This window comes from Rutilus rutilus (assembly GCF_951802725.1).
Source record: "Rutilus rutilus genome assembly, chromosome: 17".
Classification (NCBI taxonomy): domain Eukaryota; kingdom Metazoa; phylum Chordata; class Actinopteri; order Cypriniformes; family Leuciscidae; genus Rutilus; species Rutilus rutilus.
The window spans coordinates 4,155,576-4,177,951 of record NC_140230.1 but is presented as its reverse complement, the minus strand read 5'-3'; the positions used below and the strand labels follow the sequence as shown (position 1 = coordinate 4,177,951).

The 22,376-nt window shown below is 38.5% G+C and overlaps 1 protein-coding gene across 2 annotated transcripts in view; it reads left to right on the top strand.

The window, feature by feature from the left end:
* The window catches only part of grik2 (glutamate receptor, ionotropic, kainate 2), a 226,272-nt gene that overhangs the window by 122,362 nt on the left and 81,534 nt on the right, over positions 1-22,376 (top strand). For both annotated transcript variants that reach the window (XM_084385004.1, XM_084385003.1), the window contains one exon: positions 15,203-15,346. In XM_084385004.1, the coding sequence (XP_084241130.1) occupies positions 15,203-15,346 (144 nt within the window). The remainder of the gene's footprint in view (positions 1-15,202; positions 15,347-22,376) is intronic.

Genomic DNA, 22,376 nt, shown 5'->3' with positions numbered 1-22,376 from the left:
AAGTCTGAAAAAGCTGATATAGTTTCTGGTTAACATTAACAAATATTGATACCAAAAAAAAAAAAAAAAAAAAAGCATTTCAGAGGCAGAGTAAGTTATTCTATTTCAATGAAAAATGTATAAGACAAACAAAAGTCATTTTGTGCACCAATTAATTGTTCACAATGAGACCAGGAACGTGTATTAAGAAAGTAAATAATGCATTTATGTACTAAGTGTTTCTGAAGTATTTCAGACAGAATTTTAGAAACATGTTCTGGTCAAAACCAACCGCTTTAAATTTATTAAGACCATATTTTGGGTTAAAGTATAAAGTATTATGCTATTTTAAAGGTGCCTAATTTTGTATTGGAGGTTTCTTACAATGGGTTTAAATTGGTGGTGCAACTTATCACAAATAAAGTGTTCAATTTGATTAATTTTAATTTTATCTTCCAGGTATCAGCTACAATCACCATGTTTGAGGGCGGGTCAAAGTAAAAGATTAGAGATGCAGTCAGCCAATGAAGGCTGACATTATGCAAATTTGTTACATTGTTACGTAACAGGAAATGAGACTGGAATTAGTGACGAATCGTTTTGGCAGTTCATAATCGATTCATTCTTTTAGGAGACAATAACCTTTTTTTGTCATGCACTTTGATCTTTAAAACTCTGCAGACCTTTTACATTCACAGCAGCTGTATTACACTACATGAAAGGTAATATTTGAAAAAAAAAGCATAATAGGGGCACTTTAAGAGTGACTGATGGACTGCAATGAAGAATAACTTTACTAGTTTTGCTCATGGACTGTTAAATCAACACTCAGGAATAGGTGCGCATAACTTTCCAGGTATTACATCAGAAAATGGAAGAGGTAGTTGAGAGAGAGAGAGAGAGAGAGAGAGAGAGAATAAGCAAGCATGTTTGCGTGGGGTGGTTGGGGGATATGTCAGGATTGTTTACTCACTATTAAGACAAGTACATAAAGAGTCTGAAATTTGGCCCCAACAATAGTCAGCCACAAGAAGCAGGGCCTTCGGCTCAAAGCCAACATCCCATCATATTTATCTAACACACACACACACACAGCCTGAAACACATAACCCTGCTGACACATGTCATTGTGTGCCATCTTAATGTGACTCAACTCAGCTCAGTTATGAAATTAATTTAAGACACATCCCACTGAGCCTAAAGTATCTTACTCTGTGTTATTGGCTCTCTCTGCCTTGTACTGTGTTTTAGTTTGATCATTTGAAAAGTATTTTAAAAACTGCAACCAACTTAATATAGTGTCTCTCGCTTGTTTCAGACAAACGCGGCTGCTGCCATCTTGCATCTCTGTTATATTTATCAATTGTATTGGAAATAAAATCAAAGGACTTCAGTGTTATTGGTATGTAATGTTGTTTTTGTTAAAGTCGCCATGAACCGGAAGCTACAAACGACTTTTCTCCAGTGTTGTGACGTATTTCCAAGTGAAACGGAATATTGAACAGAGGGCAGGGTTTTACTTTAGCGCTCCTCCTCTCCATCTCTCGCTCATAGCAGGCTAACGGTTAACGTGCCATAGCACATGACAGGAAGAGAAGAGAAGTCGTTTCGAGGGGGGAGGGAAGGATAACATATTTGATTAAAGAATATAAGGTCGCATGAATTTTTTTAAATGAATGAAGTGCACAGATAAATCATTTGTAATAAACACTACAATATTACATATAAAAATACGAATTGTAAAATTTGATTTCATGGCGACTTTAAAGGGATAGTTCACTTTGAAATAAAATTTTGGTATGTTTTAGCTTACCTCAAGGGCATCCAAGATGTAGGTGTCTTTTTTTCCGCAGTAGTTTCAATTTTGATATTTTTAGGTCAAACCGTTCTTGTCTGTCAGTCATATAATGCAGGTCGATGGTCACTGTCTCAAAACACAAGCACAGAGTCCAAATGAAACAATTCCCCATCGTAAGTACACATTGATGGCCTAAGACACGAAACGAGCGGTTTGTGTGAGAAAACGAACAGTATTTATATCGTTGTTATCTCTTGAAAACAGCACACGTCCAAATGATCTGACGGCGCGGGCGGGTATAGATATATAAATAGATGTCGCCTTGGCTACTGCAGTTCATTGGAACGAAACCGTAGCCAAGCAACATCTAGTGTATACATCTATACCCACCCGCGGGCGGGTATAGATGTATACACTAGATGTCGCCTTCGCTACTGCAGTTCATTGGAACGAAACCGTAGCCAAGGCGACATCTATGTATATATCTATACCCGCCCGCGCCGTCAGATCATTTGGACGTGTGCTGTGTTCAAGAGATAACAACGATATAAATACTGTTCGTTTTCTCACACAAACCGCTCGTTTCGTGTCTTAGGCCATCAATGTGTACTTACGATGGGGAATTGTTTCATTTGGACTCTGTGCTTGTGTTTTGAGACAGTGACCATCGACCTGCATTATATGACTGACAGACAAGAACGGTTTGACCTAAAAATATCAAAATTGAAACTACTGCGGAAAAAAAGACACCTACATCTTGGATGCCCTTGAGGTAAGCTAAAACATACCAAAATTTTATTTCAAAGTGAACTATCCCTTTAATAATATTCATCTTCTCTCCTGGATGATTGTTTTGTACAATGTAATGAATTATAAGATAATAAACAGGTGAGATTACTTATTTGTAATAAGTGGTATGACTGTACTATATCCTTTAAATGTCTAGTTTGAACTTGTTCAGTCATCTTGGCTGAAAGCTATAGCAACTGTTTCCTTTGCGGAAACTTTGCGTTAATTTTGGGCTAGTTCTGCGATAACAACTGGCTGGATATACAAGTAAGGTGAATTATTTCTTCTGTGGAAATTGCCTTTATTGCCTTTTTTTTTTTTACATATATATAATTGGTTAGCCTTTATGGAGCTCAATTATGTAATCAGTTACTTGACATTAACTCCTAATCCAAAGAATTATGGCTGTTATCCAGAAAATCGAATTAATTAAATTCAAACACAGTTGTATATAATGCACAACATAATTATGATCCATTTTAGGCACTGCTTGAGTACATTTTAAATTATTTCAATAATTAAATAATTAAAGCTCTCTACTGTATATTTTAATTTTGATTTGTTGGAAATAATTTTATTTTGTTAATCAAAAACACTTCATGTCTAAGATCTGATATCTAACATCCTGTCAGCCTGCAAAGGCACTAAACTCATTAATAGATAAACAGCACACATCACCATGAAATATAACAAATGTTAGATAACAGATACAAAATTCTATTGGCCACACTATTCTCACATTCTAAATATCTGGGGCATGTTTGTCATTTTCAGTGGCATTTTTGATCCAAGCCCTGGTTGATTTGGACCCTGATTAACTCTGAGAATTACAAACACACAAAGGTTATTATCATAAAAAGTTTAGTTTTCAGTGCTGGAAGGTCAGATTTAATTAATCTCCAAAGCTGTCAGCATATTCTTTCAGAAAACAACTGAAAGCATCAAGGGTAAACTGCAAAATTTATAGACAACCAATCGTAGTTTGTGTGTGTGATATTCAAGACACTGCCAATCTATGATGATGCCTCAACAACAGACCGACCTGTAGCAAAGTGTTAACTTCAAATAGTGCTTTAGCTGTCTCAAAACACTGTTAAAACCACACAGAACTAGTCAAGTCTAGTTGATGCAGACGGCCTCAAACCCTGTTCTGTTTTATGGACTTTTAATTTGTATTTCACTGTTTCCCTGTGTTCTGTTTCTTCTTTCCCCATTTTCCCACTTCTTTTCCGTTTTCTAGGTTACTGATTATGCCCTTGTTGCCATGGTTATTGATTGCTTTGAGCACCTGTTGCTTGTTCAGTTTGTTTTCTCCTGCAAATTTAAGCCCTCAGTTTTTTTCTTCTCACTGACTGGTATTGTATTTACGTTAGTGAAGCTGTTATGTTGTCTCGTGCTTTCTAGATTGCCTTCTTCCTCTTGTAAAATAAACAATAACTCCTCGTCCCTTGCCTGCAACACAATAACAATATAAAAAAAGTAATACATTTTAAAAAAATAAAACAATCGCACATACAAAAAAATGCTTTAAACTCAATTGCTCTTTTCAACCATTTTTTAACCGTTCACAGTTAAACATTATAATATTAATACATCACTGATCACTATTATCTTGACATTTCATTAACAAACAAGTCAGTTAATTACACAGCAATCCACACACTCAGTTGCCCACCGTACCCATGATGCTGCAGTACTCGATCTCTCTGAATATATACTGGACAAGCTTCATCCTGGAAGCTTAAGCTTGCTCTGCATTTTATTTTTTTTATTTTTTTGCATATTTTTATCATTGAACTCTTAACTGTATTATCTTTTATAGTTTTTTTTAAAAATCTAACTTTCTGAATTGTATATTCATGGTCTAGAGCCCGAAAAAGTAATCTCATGCACTTTAAATATTTGCAGCATTGCTCACAATGCTCATGATGTATTTGGCCTCTGGCTGGCATAGCCCTTTGACAACACACACACACACACACACAAACACACACACACACACACACACACACACACACACACACACACACACACACACACACACACACACACACACACACACACACACACACACACACACACACACACACACACACACACACACACACACACACACACACACACACACACACACACACACACACAATCACAATACACATTTGTGGCTGTGAAGTATTTCTTAAAAAATACTTATACTTATAAAACAAAAGTCTGTCATGAGCATCTCATGTGTTAAGGCTGTGTAGCCTGAGCATACATTTACTGACAACACCATTGTCTATGTTTCCATCCACCTATTTTTAAGTGTATTTTGGGATATCACATTAAAAAATGTTGGATAGAAACAGCAAGATGTGCATACATTTTAAAAATGTGCACAACAAAACGTATGTGGTCAATTGAGTCGGAATGACACTTACCAAATAAATTAATCGATGTACATCAAAAAAGTCATGTCACTTTGTGATGGGACGACATAACTGGACCAACCAGTGGACCGATTATGTTGCACAGTATCTGAAATGTTGTTTTGGTCATTCTGAAATGCCTTAGCCAAAGTCTCTAAGTGGTTCTGTACAACTACCTCCCAGAACAGTCTTACACGACTGCGTCCACAAACAGCAGGCATCCGCCTCAGATAGCGATTTAACATGACTGCGTTTATTGCGTTTCGTCTGCGCTGTGAAAAATATAATATCACAAAAATATTTAGCAGCACAACTGTTTTCAACATGTGCACCAATAATGTGACTATTTCCAGTGATGAAAGTGAGGAATGTTAACATGACACGAGCAAACCTCTTCACTCCCATTCACGTCATTTTCAGAAGACTGATTTTTTTTTTTTTTTTTTACCATCACCACCTTTATTCACATATCCCAATGTACAGCACAAATGATGGACATGATTAGTTACAAGCTCTTCTTATTTCTATTCTATTCTATTCTATTCTATTCTATTCTATTCTATTCTATTCTATTCTATTCTATTCTATTCTATTCTATTCTATTCTATTCTATTCCATTCCATTCCTATTATTTCTATAAGACATACAAGAACCAACAGTGAAATGTCTCTTGACTCGGCAAGTTTGCGTATGTGTGCTTAGGTGGTGTGTTTTCACAGTCAGGGACATTCTGGAAACTCCCAGGTGTTGAAAATTAATTACAGTTTTTTACGATTGCTATGACAGATTTTTCAATACATTTAACAATTTTCCAAAACTCTTAACACAGTTAGCACTACATCCGTCTGTGTAAGCTATACTATTAACACATTTCTTGTTGCTTTAACACAAAATGCATACAATTAACACAAATTTAAAATGCTTGAACTTCTTTTACACACAAGCTCAAACAAGAACAAAACAATGAATTTTTACTGCCAAATTTACCAATGCTTTAACACAGTATGAACAGATAACACCATGTTCTGAACCTAACCTTACAGTAAAGTCAAGGTAAACAGCTGCTTATATTGTGAACTGAAACACAAATATATCCCCTGTATTTTATTCTATTCTTACTGAGAAACAGCTGATAGAATTATGCAAATAGATGATGACTCTTTTTAAAAAAAAAAAAAATTTTTAATTCTTCTGGTGCTTTTTCTGTTCGTATATTTTGTATTTTCACATTATTCCATTGCTACTGAGAAACAGCTGATTGAAGTTATGCAAATATGGGACAATGTGGCATTCCACCATTCCCGTGCAGTCACAGCCTGGTTTGACGCCCATCAGAGGATGATGTCCATTTTCCCCTTACTTCCCTTTCCTCAACCCCATTGAGGAGTTTTCTCAGCCTGGAGATGAAAGGTTTTTGACCATAGTCCACAGGACCAAATGTCCCTCCTGTATGCAAAAGATGCTGCATACCAAGACATCACAGCTGAACACTACCAGGATAAGGCAAGCCAAAAGATTCTTCCCAAGATGCCTTGCCAGGGCAGATATCAGGTGTGATGTGGATGAGAACGTGGACAAATGCAGAAGACCGGGCAGATTAGAAGATGGCTTTTTCTGTTTGTATATTTTGTATTTTCACATACAGTAATACTGTAAATGGCAGCTATATTGCATATTTTTGTTATCTTGCAGAAATGTCCTGTTGCAAATAAAACCGTTACTGCAGCAATTCTGTCTCTGTCTTCTTCTTTTCATAAACCATCCATTCTATAAAGCTACTCTAAGAAGGGGCATTTATTTTGTTTTACTGTTTTGAATTTCTGCTGCAAAAAAAAAAAACAAAATGCATGAATTTACATTACAAACAAAACAAAAACAAAAATATAGAGACTTCCAAAAAAAGAAAGAAAACTGCAGTGCAAAACACAATCTATGATCAATACAGTATACTGTGTGTTGTATAAGGGCAGACCTGACACATATAAAATAATGCAGTTTCTGTAATTTCAGCTGATGATAGTGGTTTTTTTTTTTTTTTTTGTCATTGTGTTATGATTGACTAAATGTTCCTGTTGGAAGAGAACATGTGTTCGTGTTTTGAATAATGATTTGATTTTGAAACATGTTTGCAGTGTTTTGGTAGACATAGTGTATTGTGTTAGTGTATTATTGTATTTTGAAAATTAGTTTTGGAGTTTAGTTTACAATGTGTGATTTTGAGCATGAAATTAACCGTTTTGCCAATTGTGTGTTTTAGGTGTGTTGGTGCGTTAAGAGTTTAGGAAATTTGTTAAAAGTATTGAAAAAATTGTCATAGCGATTGTAAAAAACTGTAAAAAGTTAAATCTTTTAAATCACATTTTTATTTTATTTTTTTCTGGTTGACTGCTTTTCAGTGTTAGTTCTGTAAATTAATAATGTAAATTAATACTGTATATAGGCACAGTGAGGTGCTCCATATGCCATAATGGATATTTTTAAACAGATATTTTTTGACCTGTGGGGATGTTCATAGTTCTATCACAGCTGATGTTTATCATTCGTGTCTTGATGAAATGCACCAGGTTATTCCCATGTGCTGCATGTCATATTTCCTTCATGATTATCTGACAGTTAAAGCTTAGTGGGGTCACATGAGAAGTGCTTCATGTGTCAATATTAAGTGATTTTGACAGATCATAGCATGATCTCACAAAGGTTTCAGCTTGACATAAATATGTTATCCTCACTCTTCATGAACAGCTTTGAGAGATCAGCATGCCTCACCTGTTGTACATTTAGTGTTAAACATCAGAAAAAATAAATATATATATTTTTTGGTCCTCCCCCTTTATGTGTTGGTCCTGGAGCAAAATTCCATTCAAATAAACACAGTCCTCCAATGCGGATCAAGTTTTGGCTGGTTAGCTCTGGCAGTCAAACCTGCTGGTAGATTTTGTAACTCACCATTATTTGGGGAAAAGCATCTTTCTCCATTGGCGACCATTAAATAACAGTTACTGCATTAAACGGCCCCAGAGTCACGTTTTTATCCAGAGCCCCTTTCATGGATGTAGGGAAACCTCCCTGCCAGACCTCCACACTTTAACAATTCATAAAAGTGTTGAAAGCAATCTGATCCGAGAAGATTAAATCTCCCAGCACAAGGCAGGGGAGGACGTGCAAACGAGGTGCAAAAAGAAAATGCATCCGAGGTAACGCTCACATCGGCGCACACAGGGGAAAAGCAGCTGTTAAAGTGTTTAGCTTTGATTTCATTCAGGAGTGACATAATTGATTTTAATGAGATGTGCATAGAGTGAAGTGGTTGTATTGCTCAATCATTTGCCAGTCTGCCTGTTGGGCTCTGCTATACAAATGTGCAGCATTCTCCAACATCCACAATTCTCCAGCTCAGTCTCTCTCTTTCTTGCCTTTTTTAATCTCTCTGTGTTGCTAAATGTAAGTAAAATGGCATCGGGGTGCGTTTCCCATACAACGACGTAACTCGCTGCTTAACTACCATACGACGCATCTTTGAAGAAATCAACTAGATAGTCACGACTGTTTGAAACCGTATTGTTGCACATGTGTCATTTGGCAGGTGGTGAAGTAATAACTACACTTAAGTAATCCGTTATGAGATCATTTCTTTTCAAGATTTTTTGCTATAAAGTAGAGATATGGCATCTGAGGATAATTCTCATTTGCTTTTTCCCCCAGATTCAATCACAGGATCATAGTACACACATGCGCACTCTTCAAAAAGAGTGCTTCAAATCCCTTGACAAACTAAAAGACGTAAATGACATTTGTATGTATATATTTATATTGTACTGAATGTCAGCTTGCTTATTTTGTCCAAGTCCACATGTCATGCAAACTGTGCATCTAACCGCAGGTCGAGAGCTGTCGTTCCAGCCACACAACTTTGCGATGCTGTTTGCGAATGTCCGTTGAAACTATGGTTTGGGGAAAAACTAACTCGTTGAAATACTGTATATACTGTATGCTGATAATGACGGAACTTGTGACCATAGTTGACTAAAAATACTTTTGAGAAAAGCACTCCTTACTCAGTCCAGTGCTCATTTTCAAAGAGACTGCAAATTGCAGTCTATACTGTATATGCCGTAAATTGTGCACAAAACAGATTCAATATTAAGTGGAGTTTATAGAGTCCATAAGGAAATATTGTTTTGATTATTTTGTTTGACCGCACCATTTAATTGGCATATCTTTATAGAACATTTTATTTACATGCTTGCAATAAAACAGTATGATGTTAGTGATGGCCAAAAACTCTCAACCACATTAAAAAACCACATTATATATATATATATATATATATATATATATTTGACCACTACAAAGTGGCTTAATTGACAAAGGTTCTCACTGTAAACCCTAACGTTTGAGGTTTGAGTAGGGCAAACTTAAATTAAACTAATTAGTTCAGTCAAATGACCTTTTATGAGTATTTAGCACTTTCTTTTTCTTTCAAGGTGACATAACTGATATATTTTAAGTAAACTGAACTGTTTCATTGTTTTGAGTTATATGAAATTATTTCTTTTAATTTAGACGAACTTAAGTTTAAGAAACTGGGCTGGGATTCTACTTCCCAGCATGCTTTGCCGATGGTACTCGAAAGGGAGAGTAAATGCTAAAATTAAGTGTAATATAAGTTTTTTTTTTTTGGTCTGTAAGATTAATGTGAAGTGGGAGATTTAGCAGTGATTAATGTTTTGTTATGCTTATTTAGAAGAATTTCTGTTAATGTTGATTTTTTACCATCATGGTGACAAGTGGTGCATGCCTTGGTTTGGTTTGAGTATGATCAAAGCTTTTTATTTATGGATTAGCTGTTCCAGAACTAATGCAGATTTCTTATACTCTACAGTCGTTAAGACTAGGGATGCTAACGATTAATCGATGATCGATTAATTGTCGATAATAATTTAATTGATAAATTTAGCAGGGTCATCATTAGAGTGTGTTGTTTTGAGGTGAACAAAACGTGCTGCAGAAACTTGAGGAAAAAACTAAACGAGCGCGCCGTAGTTACGTATTCTAAGTGTATTAGTGTCTTCAAGCCATGCAATGGGTTAGATAGGCTAGCTGTTTATTTCAAAACATAATTAACCAAGGGTCCAAAATAACCACGAAACAAGTGATTATACTGAACATACCTGTACATACTTGTGTAAATGCCACAATAAAACTACACAGAATAAATAGTGTTCGACCGTTCTCTACACATCGCTCCTAACCACCGTACCCGAGATCCAGTTTCCATTGGTTGAACTTTCAAATGACTTTGGAAAACAATGCAACGATCGGATCCCGGAAGTCGTATAGCTTTAGCCAAGCAGAATGTCATTGTCACTCTTATGTTGTGTTGGGGCTCGTTCGAGACCCCCTGCACTAAATAAAGATATGTGATCTACTGGTTTACTAATGTTTTGCCAAGTTACCAAAAATAATAATAATAAAAAAAAAAGCATCATGTGCATACTGTTTACATGTGCACTTTTTCATACAAATACTTGGTATAGTTTATTTTTTAACTGAAACAAATATGCTGCTTGTATTCTGCTTGAGTCTTTTTCAAGTCTATCTGTTATGAACAATAAACATTTTCATGTAAAGCAGTTATTTTTCACGCTATGCAAATCAAGCGCTTATAATATGTAAGTAAAGCATTTAGTGATGGTCATATTCCCTATATTCACTGTAAACCCAAGGATATTTTGTGTCGGTTAAGCAAGTGATTGTTAAGTAGCTGGCCCCCCAGGCTCCGGATGTAAGAGGATATGGTTAACGATTAATTGATTGTTAATTTAAACAACGACTGATAATGGGAATTCATGTAAATTGCCATCCCTAGCCACCATGTTTTACAAGTCTTTACCAGTTTCTCATCTTCAGTGTACATTTATGGGCTGACTGCTGTGCTTTGGTATAGAGTAAGGCATGCCGACAGATCCATAAAGCTTTGATGAAAATCTGAAGAAAACAAAGCATGACTCCCAGGAGAGACCACATGCACCCTGGGCTTTGATCCCCCCCCCCCGCTCCATCACACAAAGCTGCACTAATACACACACAGGCGGGTAATAGGAGCGTTCATTTCGTATTCAGGTGGAGGCCCTATCTTCTGTTTGTCTGATGTTATTACTTATTTATTATTCACAATGCATAAGCCGGGCTCATTGACGTACGTTGCCTCACTGGTGGGCCGGGTGACTTAGGATAATGTGTATTCTCCACAGATAGGCGGCAGGGACCCAGTCTCGGCTGTCCCCTTTTAATGGCCCAGCCGGATGCCAAAAAGAGGGGGATGGCGATCGGTCATGTGAATTCATGGCACGTTCCTTCCTGACAACACCTCGTCCCGTGTCTCATCTCCCTCCAAGACCAGTGGCTGCCACTTTGCGCTCCCTTCGCATCCTGATTGATTGACAGGCGTGGAATGGCGGACAAGTGATTATGAAGCCGATCTGTGTGTTAGTGTAGGAAGAGGTAGGAGGGTGATTGACAGCTTTGTGGTGGTGTGAAACAGCCACAAGCCTAACTTTACACACACACACACACACAGCAGCCTTGAGTCATTTTGACCAGCAGCTGGTGACTGAAACCCTGGGCCTAAAGCGGACTGTTGTTCTCCTGAGGCATCTTCACACCCATTCACTTTCATCAACACTCGCTCATGGACAGATTATTAATATCATAGTGGTTGTTTCCTCCCCTCGGTCATCAGGGAACCTTGTCGGAGGTTATACCAGCTAGCAGTGAGTCGGCGGTATACATGGCTCACTCTATAATTGGCGGTGCATTTCACATCAACAAAAGAGTACAGTATGTTTTCTCAATAAAATGACTATTGGTTTCATTTCAGCAGCGTTAAACATATCTGCTAGTTGCCAAGCTTTAAACACCGTCTGGATTATACAGGGGAAAGGATGGTTTTCTTTCCCGGTGAACTTGTCAGCTGTAATTCAAGCTGTATTCTATCCCTCTAATCCTAAAACTGTGCCTAAACACAACCCTCACAGAAAACTTTCTGCATTTGTAGATTTTCAAAAACATCACTCAAGCCTTATTCGGACGGGATTAGTTTAACATGGAGAGGTGGGGTAAAGTAATAATTACCAGAGCTTCTCTGTGATTTTTGTCCCGTCCGTAATGCGCTATTTCAGTAATCATGACGGACAATGTCAGTAAAGATTACGGCAACATTTACCTCGTGTAAAAAGGTCCGGAAAAATGACCTCAGGTAATACTAATCCCGTGCGAATGGACCCGCTGTAAATATGTATGTAAATATTACGTCATTTTTAATTTTTTAATTTTTAATTTTTAATTCCTGTTTAAAAGTAGTTTTCCGCATTTTTTAAGTATGGAGGCGCTTGAAAAAACATTCAGTTGCGATCTAGGTGGTGGGACAAGTCTGTGGCAAAACTCAAGTGTTACAGACTATATAAATATTACAGACTACCTGTGGTCAAATTACTTTACTCCATCTGCCCTTGTAAAACTAATCCCGTCCAAATAGGGCTTTAGTATGATAAGCTGTTTTCCTCATGGTGACCAAACATTTTTTGCCGCAAGGACAAGGATTTCAGATATTGCCATCTTTGTGGAGACATTTTTCCCCATAACATAGGGTTTACCAGCACCTCACACTGGTCTCCATGTTTTATGGGGACTTTCCATAGACATAATGTTTTAATACTGTATTAACTGTATATTCTATTCCTTAACCCTAAACCTACCCAATAACAGAAAACTTTCTGAATTTTTACACATCTTATAAATCTGTTCCAACATCTATTGAGCTGCTCGCGGTCTCCTGCATCTAGCAGCTGTTTGCTCTGAGACCATGACTGACTCATGACTGACTCGCAGTGCTTCAGGCAGAACATCAGTGTGTTAAATAATGCTTCTCACGCAAGTCGCACAGGAGACGCTATTGATTCCAAATGAACTTGATGTTAGCGTTTTGCGAGCAACACAAAATCCCCCCCCGTCATTTTGAAAGAAACATGTAATTTTGCTTGACAATTTGGCCCAAAGAAGATGCATCATAAGAGCTACTTACCTTTTGGAGAAGTCTCTACATGATGCAGTAGCTTATGATTTATACAATCATTTACCATTTGTTGTCACTCTGTAGACCTTTGGCACTATAATTTGAATGACTGTAATGACCACTAAAGCAGATAACACTCACCTAGAAAATCACAGTTGTTCTCATTTGAGAAATTTCTTTTTACATTTCATCAGATTTAATGCATAGAGAATTTCTGCTCATACCTGGTTTCTTGATTTTGTATTTATATGTATACATTAACACATAATGTATGAAAATTATACATTTCTATTAAAACAACAAAAACATTTTGTATTGTAGCACGTAACTGCATTCGCTAACAATATAGTTGAGATTCATATTTGGATTTATTACGGTTTGTTACTGAGAAGCTGAGATCATTATTTCCAGATCATTAGTGTGTGTTTACTTTGTAGTGTAGAGAGAGTGTGTGCGCATGGTTGCCAGGTTTGTTAAGTACGTTGAAAAGTAAGTTGCAAGGTTTGTTTAAATTAAGTTAAAACGCTATTTCGAAAATGTATATGATTGGGGGATTTTAACTCTTGATCTGGCAACCCCAAGCTTATAGGTATGCAAGATAATGGAAATATCAACAACAACAACAACAACAATAAAAGGATCAATAACCAGCGGGCCAATATCGCAGACGATTATGCATAATCTATTGAGAGAGAAATCGTGGTCAAGATTAATATACAATCAATACTATAATGGTTAACACTTTATTTCAATGGTCCACTTTAGACAGTCTACTAACTATTAGTAACTTTGCAACTACATGTCAACTAACTCTCATTAGAGTATTAGTAGACTGTCTGCTTAATATCTGCTAACACTTTATTGTGATGCTCCTCAACAGACAATATACTGACTATAAGTAACTTTACAAGTACATGCCAACTAACCCTAACCCTACCACTCTATTAATACTCTAATGAGAGTTAGATGACATGTAGTTGCAAAGTTACTTATTGTTAGTAGAATGTCTAAAGTGGACTATCGAAATAAAGTGTAACCCGCATTCTTGACTGATTGATGTCTCAATATACAATAAAGTTTTGTTTGAGAATTGGGGAACTAGTACTGTTTTCTAGTAAGTATTTTGAGCCTAGGCTGTTATGCATGAATGTAAAAGAGTAACAAAACTCACAAACTTGTGCAATTGATATTCATAATTGGAAGTTGAAATTTACATTTTTCAATTTGCACACACAGGCATAGTCCAAACACTGTTATTAATTCGAAGTTGCAGATGAATAGTCATAAACGTGATGTGTATTACATATTTTTACACTTTAATGCAATTTTGCTGTACAATCACAAGTCTGAACTTACAACCTCTCAAATCTTGCGGTACAACTTATCAATCTTAGCACCTTGACTTTTGATACTGCTTTATTCCTGTTGCAATACTGACTCATGAGAGCAGAACCGGCGCTGAGAGTGGGAATGAAGCCGTTTTATAGGTCGATGCCTGACCAATGAAATTTGTAGCACTATAATATTTATTGAGCAAGTTCTAAAATTCAAATCTATAATCTCTTGGGTTTTGCTACTTTTTTACCTTCATAGTTATGGGTGTTTGTCCTCAATTATTGGTCTTATTGCGGTCAGCCTGTAATCTTCAGCCATGCTGATTTATTTCCCTGCAAACATACAAATAGGCTTGTGTGAAGCTGCAGTATTATTAGGCCTGAGCCATCTTTAGCCACAACCTTGCGGCAGACAATCAGAGACAAAAGCTGGAAAATGACAGGTTTGGCTATGATTTATTTGAAAGGATAGCAATTTCTGAAGCCCCCTCAGGCATGATTTCCATACCGGCCCAGTCTGAGAGGTGTTGTGATTGCTTCTCAATCATCCAAGGCAAACACTAATTACATTTTATTTTTGGTCTGTGAATGAGAGGTCTCCGGTATAGAAGGCTGTGTGTTGGTGTGGCAGAAAGCTGGAGGCTACTCGGACACTTTCTCATTCTCTGTGATTGGTCGTTGAGTTGAAAATGCACCACGAATCTTGACACTGAAGTTTTAACCTGCTTTTAAAGGCTCGATTAATTATCACTGGAGAGCCTCAGGTGTTCTGCTGATGGCCGATTGACCCGTGTCTGTGTGTGTGTGTGTGTGTTTCCAGACAGATGCTGCCCTGATGTATGACGCGGTACATGTGGTGGCCGTGGCCGTCCAGCAGTCTCCTCAAATCACCGTCAGTTCACTGCAGTGTAACCGCCACAAGCCCTGGCGCTTCGGCAACCGCTTCATGGCGCTCATCAAAGAGGTACTGCTCATCACACTGGTCATTTAGACTTTAATCTAAACAGTGTTACAGTGTAATTACACATAAGTACTATCAATATAAGGACACATTAAAGTAATCAAAAGAGACAGTAAAGACTTTTAGATTGTTAAAACTTTATTTTAAGGTGTCATTGTTACAGTGTAATTATACATTTAAGTACTGATTAATAATAATTAACTACATGTACTTACTATAGGGTAGGATTAGGTTTTGGTTCAGGGTTAATTGCTTGTAATTATGCATAATTTACTGTTATGGTAAGTACATGTACAGTAACAAGGATACTGTAAAATAAAGTGTTTCCAAATAATTCTATTTTTAGTTAATGAACTTTCTATTCATCAACGTTTTCAACATTGATAATAATAAGAAATTCTTCTTGGGCACCCAAGCAGTATCAGTGCTTTCATAGCGAACATTTTAGTTGCATTTAGGACTGAAAATTACTGAATGCACTGTGAAAATAAATTCAGCCGCACCTAATCGATGGATGGTATAATACAACCGTGATAACAACCAAAACTCCTAAACTGCATCTAAACTGCACAACAGTTGTTCAGCACTGGTTTTCATGCCTTCAGTCAACTGAGCAAGTGTGACAAAGTTGGACTACAGTTGGACTACACTTCAGAGTTTGAACACTGGAATTATGTTTGTGAAATAGGTTTACATGAGCTTCTGTTGTTTCTTTACCGATAAATTAACTGAAAATATTACATTTGGATTATCGGAAGCGGGATATTAATGGGGGCTTGGGGCAAAAATTACACCAAAATAATAAAAATGTCACCAAAATTCGAGATATGGGGGCAAAAAATGCCCCATAATGAGTTCTTGTTTTTAATATTAATAAAATAGTTGATCAATATCACATGAGCAAGACTGTCAGAACGATATTAAATGTGATACTGGTTTTATACAACTCTTCAATAAACAATTTACATTTTTGAGACACTTTTGTCTGCTTTTTGCATTTTGAATCTGGCATTTCTGATTATGTTGATACTGATTTCATTTGAGTGGTACCAGCCTGATCATGTCTTATTCTAATTGAACTTGTTTAAATCACTTTTTTAAAACAAATGTATACATTTAAATTCAAGAATTTGTCAAAGATGGTGAATACATTTAATAAGGTAAAAAAAAAAAAAAACACTTAAAAAGCCCCCAGATATATTAGAAACGATAATAGTAACTAAATAAACAAGAACTCTGAATCAAAATAAAACACAAGAATAAACAGGACATCCACACGTAGCATCCATGAAAGGGCAAAAACCAACAAGGAACAGGAGAAACACAGAGAGATATCTCTATATCTCTATATATCTATATAGGCAGCCACAAATGAATAAACAAGACACAGCAGAAAAACTACAATTAGAATACTGTAAAGGGATTCCACTGGAGGCAAGTTATAAAGAACCCAAGTGCAGTTTATTACAAATAAAATAAAACATGAAACAAAAACATGGCGTGGCATGAACATGAACTTACACAACATCAGACTACAGGAAACAATACTTGACCAAGGCACATGGCAAACATGAGGGCTTAAATACACAGACTAATGACTAGACAAGGAACACCTGTGAACAATGAACAGACGATTAACCAATGACAAGACACATGGCAGGATCACATGACAAACAGGGAATCACATGACAAGTGGCGTGGCTTCGGCCATCTCTGCTGAGGGCTCAGGTTCAGGCGTGGCGGCGGCCATCTTGTCCAGAGACACAGGCTTAGCGGCAGACGTGGCGTGAACAGACTCAGACTTGGCAGGCATGACGTGAAGAGACTCAGGCTTGACAGGCATGACATGAAGAGACTCAGGCTTGACGTGAAGACTCAGGCTTGACGTGAAGAGACTCAGGCTTGATAGGCTTGACAGGCATGACATGAAGAGACTCAGGCTTGGCAGGCATGACATGAAGAGACTCAGGCTTGGCAGGCTTGACGGGCTTGACAGGCATGACATGAAGAGACTCAGGCTTGACGTGAAGAGACTCAGGCTTGACAGGCTTGACGGGCTTGACAGGCATGACATGAAGAGACTCAGGCTTGACGTGAAGAGACTCAGGCTTGACGTGAAGAGACTCAGGCTTGATAGGCATGACGTGAAGAGACTCAGGCTTGACAGGCTTGACAGGCATGACGTGAAGAGACTCAGGCTTGACAGGCATGACGTGAAGATACTCAGGCTTGACAGGCTTGACAGGCATGACGTGAAGAGACTCAGGCTTGACAGGCTTGACAGGCATGACGTGAAGATACTCAGGCTTGACAGGCTTGACAGGCATGACGTGAAGATACTCAGGCTTGACAGGCTTGACAGGCATGACGTGAAGATACTCAGGCTTGACAGGCTTGACAGGCATGACGTGAAGAGACTCAGGCTTGACAGGCATGACGTGAAGATACTCAGGCTTGACAGGCTTGACAGGCATGACGTGAAGAGACTCAGGCTTGACAGGCTTGACAGGCATGACGTGAAGAGACTCAGGCTTGACAGGCTTGACAGGCATGACGTGAAGATACTCAGGCTTGACAGGCTTGACAGGCATGACGTGAAGATACTCAGGCTTGACAGGCATGACGTGAAGATACTCAGGCTTGACAGGCTTGACAGGCATGACGTGAAGATACTCAGGCTTGACAGGCTTGACAGGCATGACGTGAAGATACTCAGGCTTGACAGGCATGACGTGAAGATACTCAGGCTTGGCAGGCATGACGTGAAGATACTCAGGCTTGGCAGGCATGACGTGAAGATACTCAGGCTTGGCAGGCATGACAGGCATGACGTGAAGATACTCAGGCTTGGCAGGCATGACGTGAAGATACTCAGGCTTGGCAGGCATGACGTGAAGATACTCAGGCTTGGCAGGCATGACGTGAAGATACTCAGGCTTGGCAGGCATGACGTGAAGATACTCAGGCTTGGCAGGCATGACGTGAAGATACTCAGGCTTGGCAGGCATGACGTGAAGATACTCAGGCTTGGCAGGCATGACGTGAAGATACTCAGGCTTGACAGGCATGACGTGAAGAGACTCAGGCTTGACAGGCATGACGTGAAGAGACTCAGGCTTGACAGGAATGACGTGAAGAGACTCAGGCTTGACAGGCATGACGTGAAGAGACTCAGGCTTGACAGGCATGACGTGAAGAGACTCAGGCTTGACAGGCATGACGTGAAGAGACTCAGGCTTGACAGGCATGACGTGAAGAGACTCAGGCTTGACAGGCATGACATGAAGATACTCAGGCTTGACAGGCTTGACAGGCATGACGTGAAGAGACTCAGACCTGGCAGACATGACGTGAAGTGGCTCAGGCTTGGCAGATACTGCGGGTTTGTGGGGCTCCTCCCCAAAACCCACAGTAAATGAGGAACTGCTCAATAATAGGGCATAGTCCATGTATTGTGCCAGAGACCAATGAATTTTCCCCCCAGGCAGCTGGGAGCAAACAGGCTCATTCAAACCCACCCTAAAAATGTCCTTGAGGGCCACATCATTAAAGTCCAACAGGTGAGAAAGTTCACAAAACTCTGCCACATAATCCTCAATGGTGAGGTTGTCTTGACAAAGACAAAGGAGGGCAACTGCTGGGTTCATAGTAAAGGTCAAGTATTCTGTAAAGGGTTTCCACTGGAGGCAAGTTATAAAGAACCCAAGTGCAGTTTATTACAAATAAAACATGAAACAAAAACATGGGGTGGCATGACAACAAAAACCAAGGCATGAACATGAACTTACACAACATCAGACTACAGGAAACAATACTTGACCAAGACACATGGCAACCATGAGGGCTTAAATACACAGACTAATGACTAGACAAGGGACACCTGTGAACAATGAACAGACGATTAACCAATGACAAGACACATGGCAGAATCACATGACAAGACACAGAAACATGACAATGACATGAAATGTGACCAAGATAAGACCAAATCGTGAAAAATACACAGGGAACAGGAACTGAATAACTTCAAAATAAAAGACTTGACCCCAAAACACTGAAAACATCATGACACAAATATATTAGATTTTTGTCTGTGCTCTTCTCTGCGGTTTAAGTGCCTGGCTGGTGAAAATTCAGCATTGATCACAGGAATAAATTGCATTTTAAAATATATTAAAATAGAAAACAGGTATTTTTAATTGTTTCACAATATATATTTTCTGTATTTTTGATCAAATAAATGCAGAATCCTTGGTTCAAAAACATCTCACCAACTCCACATGTTTGAACAGTAGTATACATGCAACATATAAAGTGTCCAACGAATTTTACGAAGTGGCTAATTCTTACAAATTCATACGACCTCACTCGTACTAATTTGTATGTTTTTTGCTAAATCGTACTTATTTTACGAGTTGCCCAATTCATATGAATTCATACGAATGACCTACCCCTGACCCCGCCCCTAAACCTAACCGTCACTGGGGTTTAGACAAATCGTACGAATTCATACGAGTGAGGTCGTACGAATCAGCCACATTTTACTCACTCGTACGAATTGGTCTTGAGATAGCGTTGAAAGTGTCGCTCAGGGGTGCGTTTCTCGAACACCGACGTAACTCGATGCTTAACTACCATAGTACGATGCATCGTTGAATAAATCAACTAGCTAGTCACGACTGTTTCCTGAATCCGCATTGTCGCTAAGTGGTCGTTCAATCACGTTGGTTAATGACGTCACGCACGTGTGGAGTAATAACTTCTTTTAATGAATCTGTTTGAGATCGAATTAACGCTAGATGTTTTGCTATAAATTACAGACATGGCATCTGAGGACTATTTCTCATTTTTCTCAGTTATTTTGCTTTATTTCCAGATTCAATCATAGGCTCGTTCTTACATAGTAGAGCACGTTCGCACATGCGCACTCTTCAAAAATGGTTCTTTGATTGTCTTGTCAAACTAAAAGACATACATGACATTTGTTTCTATTCTAAATTAAAGACACAGGTTGTACTGAATGTCAGCTTGCTTATTTTGCTCAAGATAAGGATTTATTAAAGGGTTAGTTCACCCAAAAATGAAAATTCTGTCAGTAATTACTCACCCTCATGTTGTTCCAACCCCGTAAGACCTTCGTTCATCTTCGGAACACAAATTAAGATATTTTTGATGAAATCTGAGAGCTGGATCACTCCTCCATAGGCTTCTAAGGGATTGAAACTTGCCGGCCCAGAAAAGTTATTAAAGACATCGTTAAAATAGTCCAAGTGACTACAGTGGCTCAATCTTTAGTTTATCAAGCGACGAGAATACTTTTTGTGCCAAAAAAAAAGAAAAAAAAAAGACTATTCTACTATTCATTTCCTTCTCTCTGGGCCTCGAGTGAGTTCGTGTAGTAAAACAGCGCAGCGCTTCTGTGTTGTACGTCACACGTAGGCTCACTATTGGCCGACGCTGGTCATGTGTGTGATGTGTGTGACGTACAACACAGAAGCGCTGCGCTCGTTTTTTTTTTTTTTTTTCGCACAAAAAGTATTCTCGTCGCTTGATAAACTAAAGATTGCGCCACTGTAGTCACTTGGACTATATTAACGATGTCTTTAATAACTTTTCTGGGCCAGCAAGTTTCAATCCCATAGAAGCCTATGGAGGAGTGATCCAGCTCTCAGATTTAATAAAAAATATCTTAATTTGTGTTCCGAAGATGAACGAAGGTCTTACGGGGTTGGAACAACATGAGGGTGAGTAATTACTGACAGAATTTTCATTTTTGGGTGAACTATCCCTTTAAGTCCACATCATGCAAACTAGAAACTCTGCTTCTAACCACAGGTCGAGATCTGTCGTTCCAACTACACAACTTTGTGATGCTGTTTGCGAATGTTCATTAGAACGATGGTTTGGGGAAACACCGACTTCGTTGAACTATGCAAATAACGACGGAACTTGCGAACATAGTTGGCTAACGAAGCTTTTGGGAAACGCACCCCTGAGTGACTCTGAGTGCTGTGTTTCAGAGGTGCGTAATAATCTGAGATAGTTCAGAGACTCACAGCAGTTCTCCACCACTGCGATCCAGGCACCACAATCCACTCTATAAAATGCTGAAAATGCTCTCATCTTCACAGCGTTTCTGAATATATTCCTGGTCATAATGTTTTTGCCATTGTTTAATACATTATTGATGCCATGATCGATAGAAAATGTGCTTTAAATTAAACTTTCAGCAAGTGTTAATGATGTTAATTGCACCAGACAAATTACTTTTATGAATAAAGTGGTTTATCTTTTACAAGCGTTTGCTTGTTTCTGACCTGGAATAGCACTCCGTGAGAGCACTGCCGTGCAGAAGACAGCAAATTTATCTTAATCTAATGGAAATTATTCTTCTCCGTGCTATTTTCAGGAAAACTAGGACGGCTAATCTGAACTCTCCTGTCATTCTGCTGCCTATATTTAGACAGACTAAAAACCCTTCTTTTATTTGCTGTGCATGATATCTTAACCAGCCAGCTAAGACCAAAGGCAAACCGAGGGAGATATAAATACATAAAAGCAGGTGGTCTGCTCTTCGTAAGCCAGTGACTCAAATCTGTGCTCGTGATGACCCCACTCCAGACCCCCTGCCCTCCTCTGGATCTGCTTTGTCTAGACTACAAGTAGAGCCTGGGGCTGCGGAAAGACTGGTGAAGCTGTGCCGAGGTTTTTGTTGGAAATGATAATTAGAGGGCTGCTTAGTCTGATGACATTTCACCGTCTTTGAAAATGCCAGAGCACTAATCAAGATGGATACCTGGTACTGACCTAAAAACAGATCCATCGTTTACAGTATGTGCACTGTGGGGACTAAAAACTTTCTGATGCATTGCAGCAGTGAATCACGCACGTACAAAAACACAAACCCATACTGCAACTGCACACTGATCCTCAATGCGATGACTCCGACTTCCACCCAGACGGAACTGGATAAATATTCTGAATGTTCACATCCAATCTGACGTCTGACCTGTAATGCTGCCTGGATCATAAT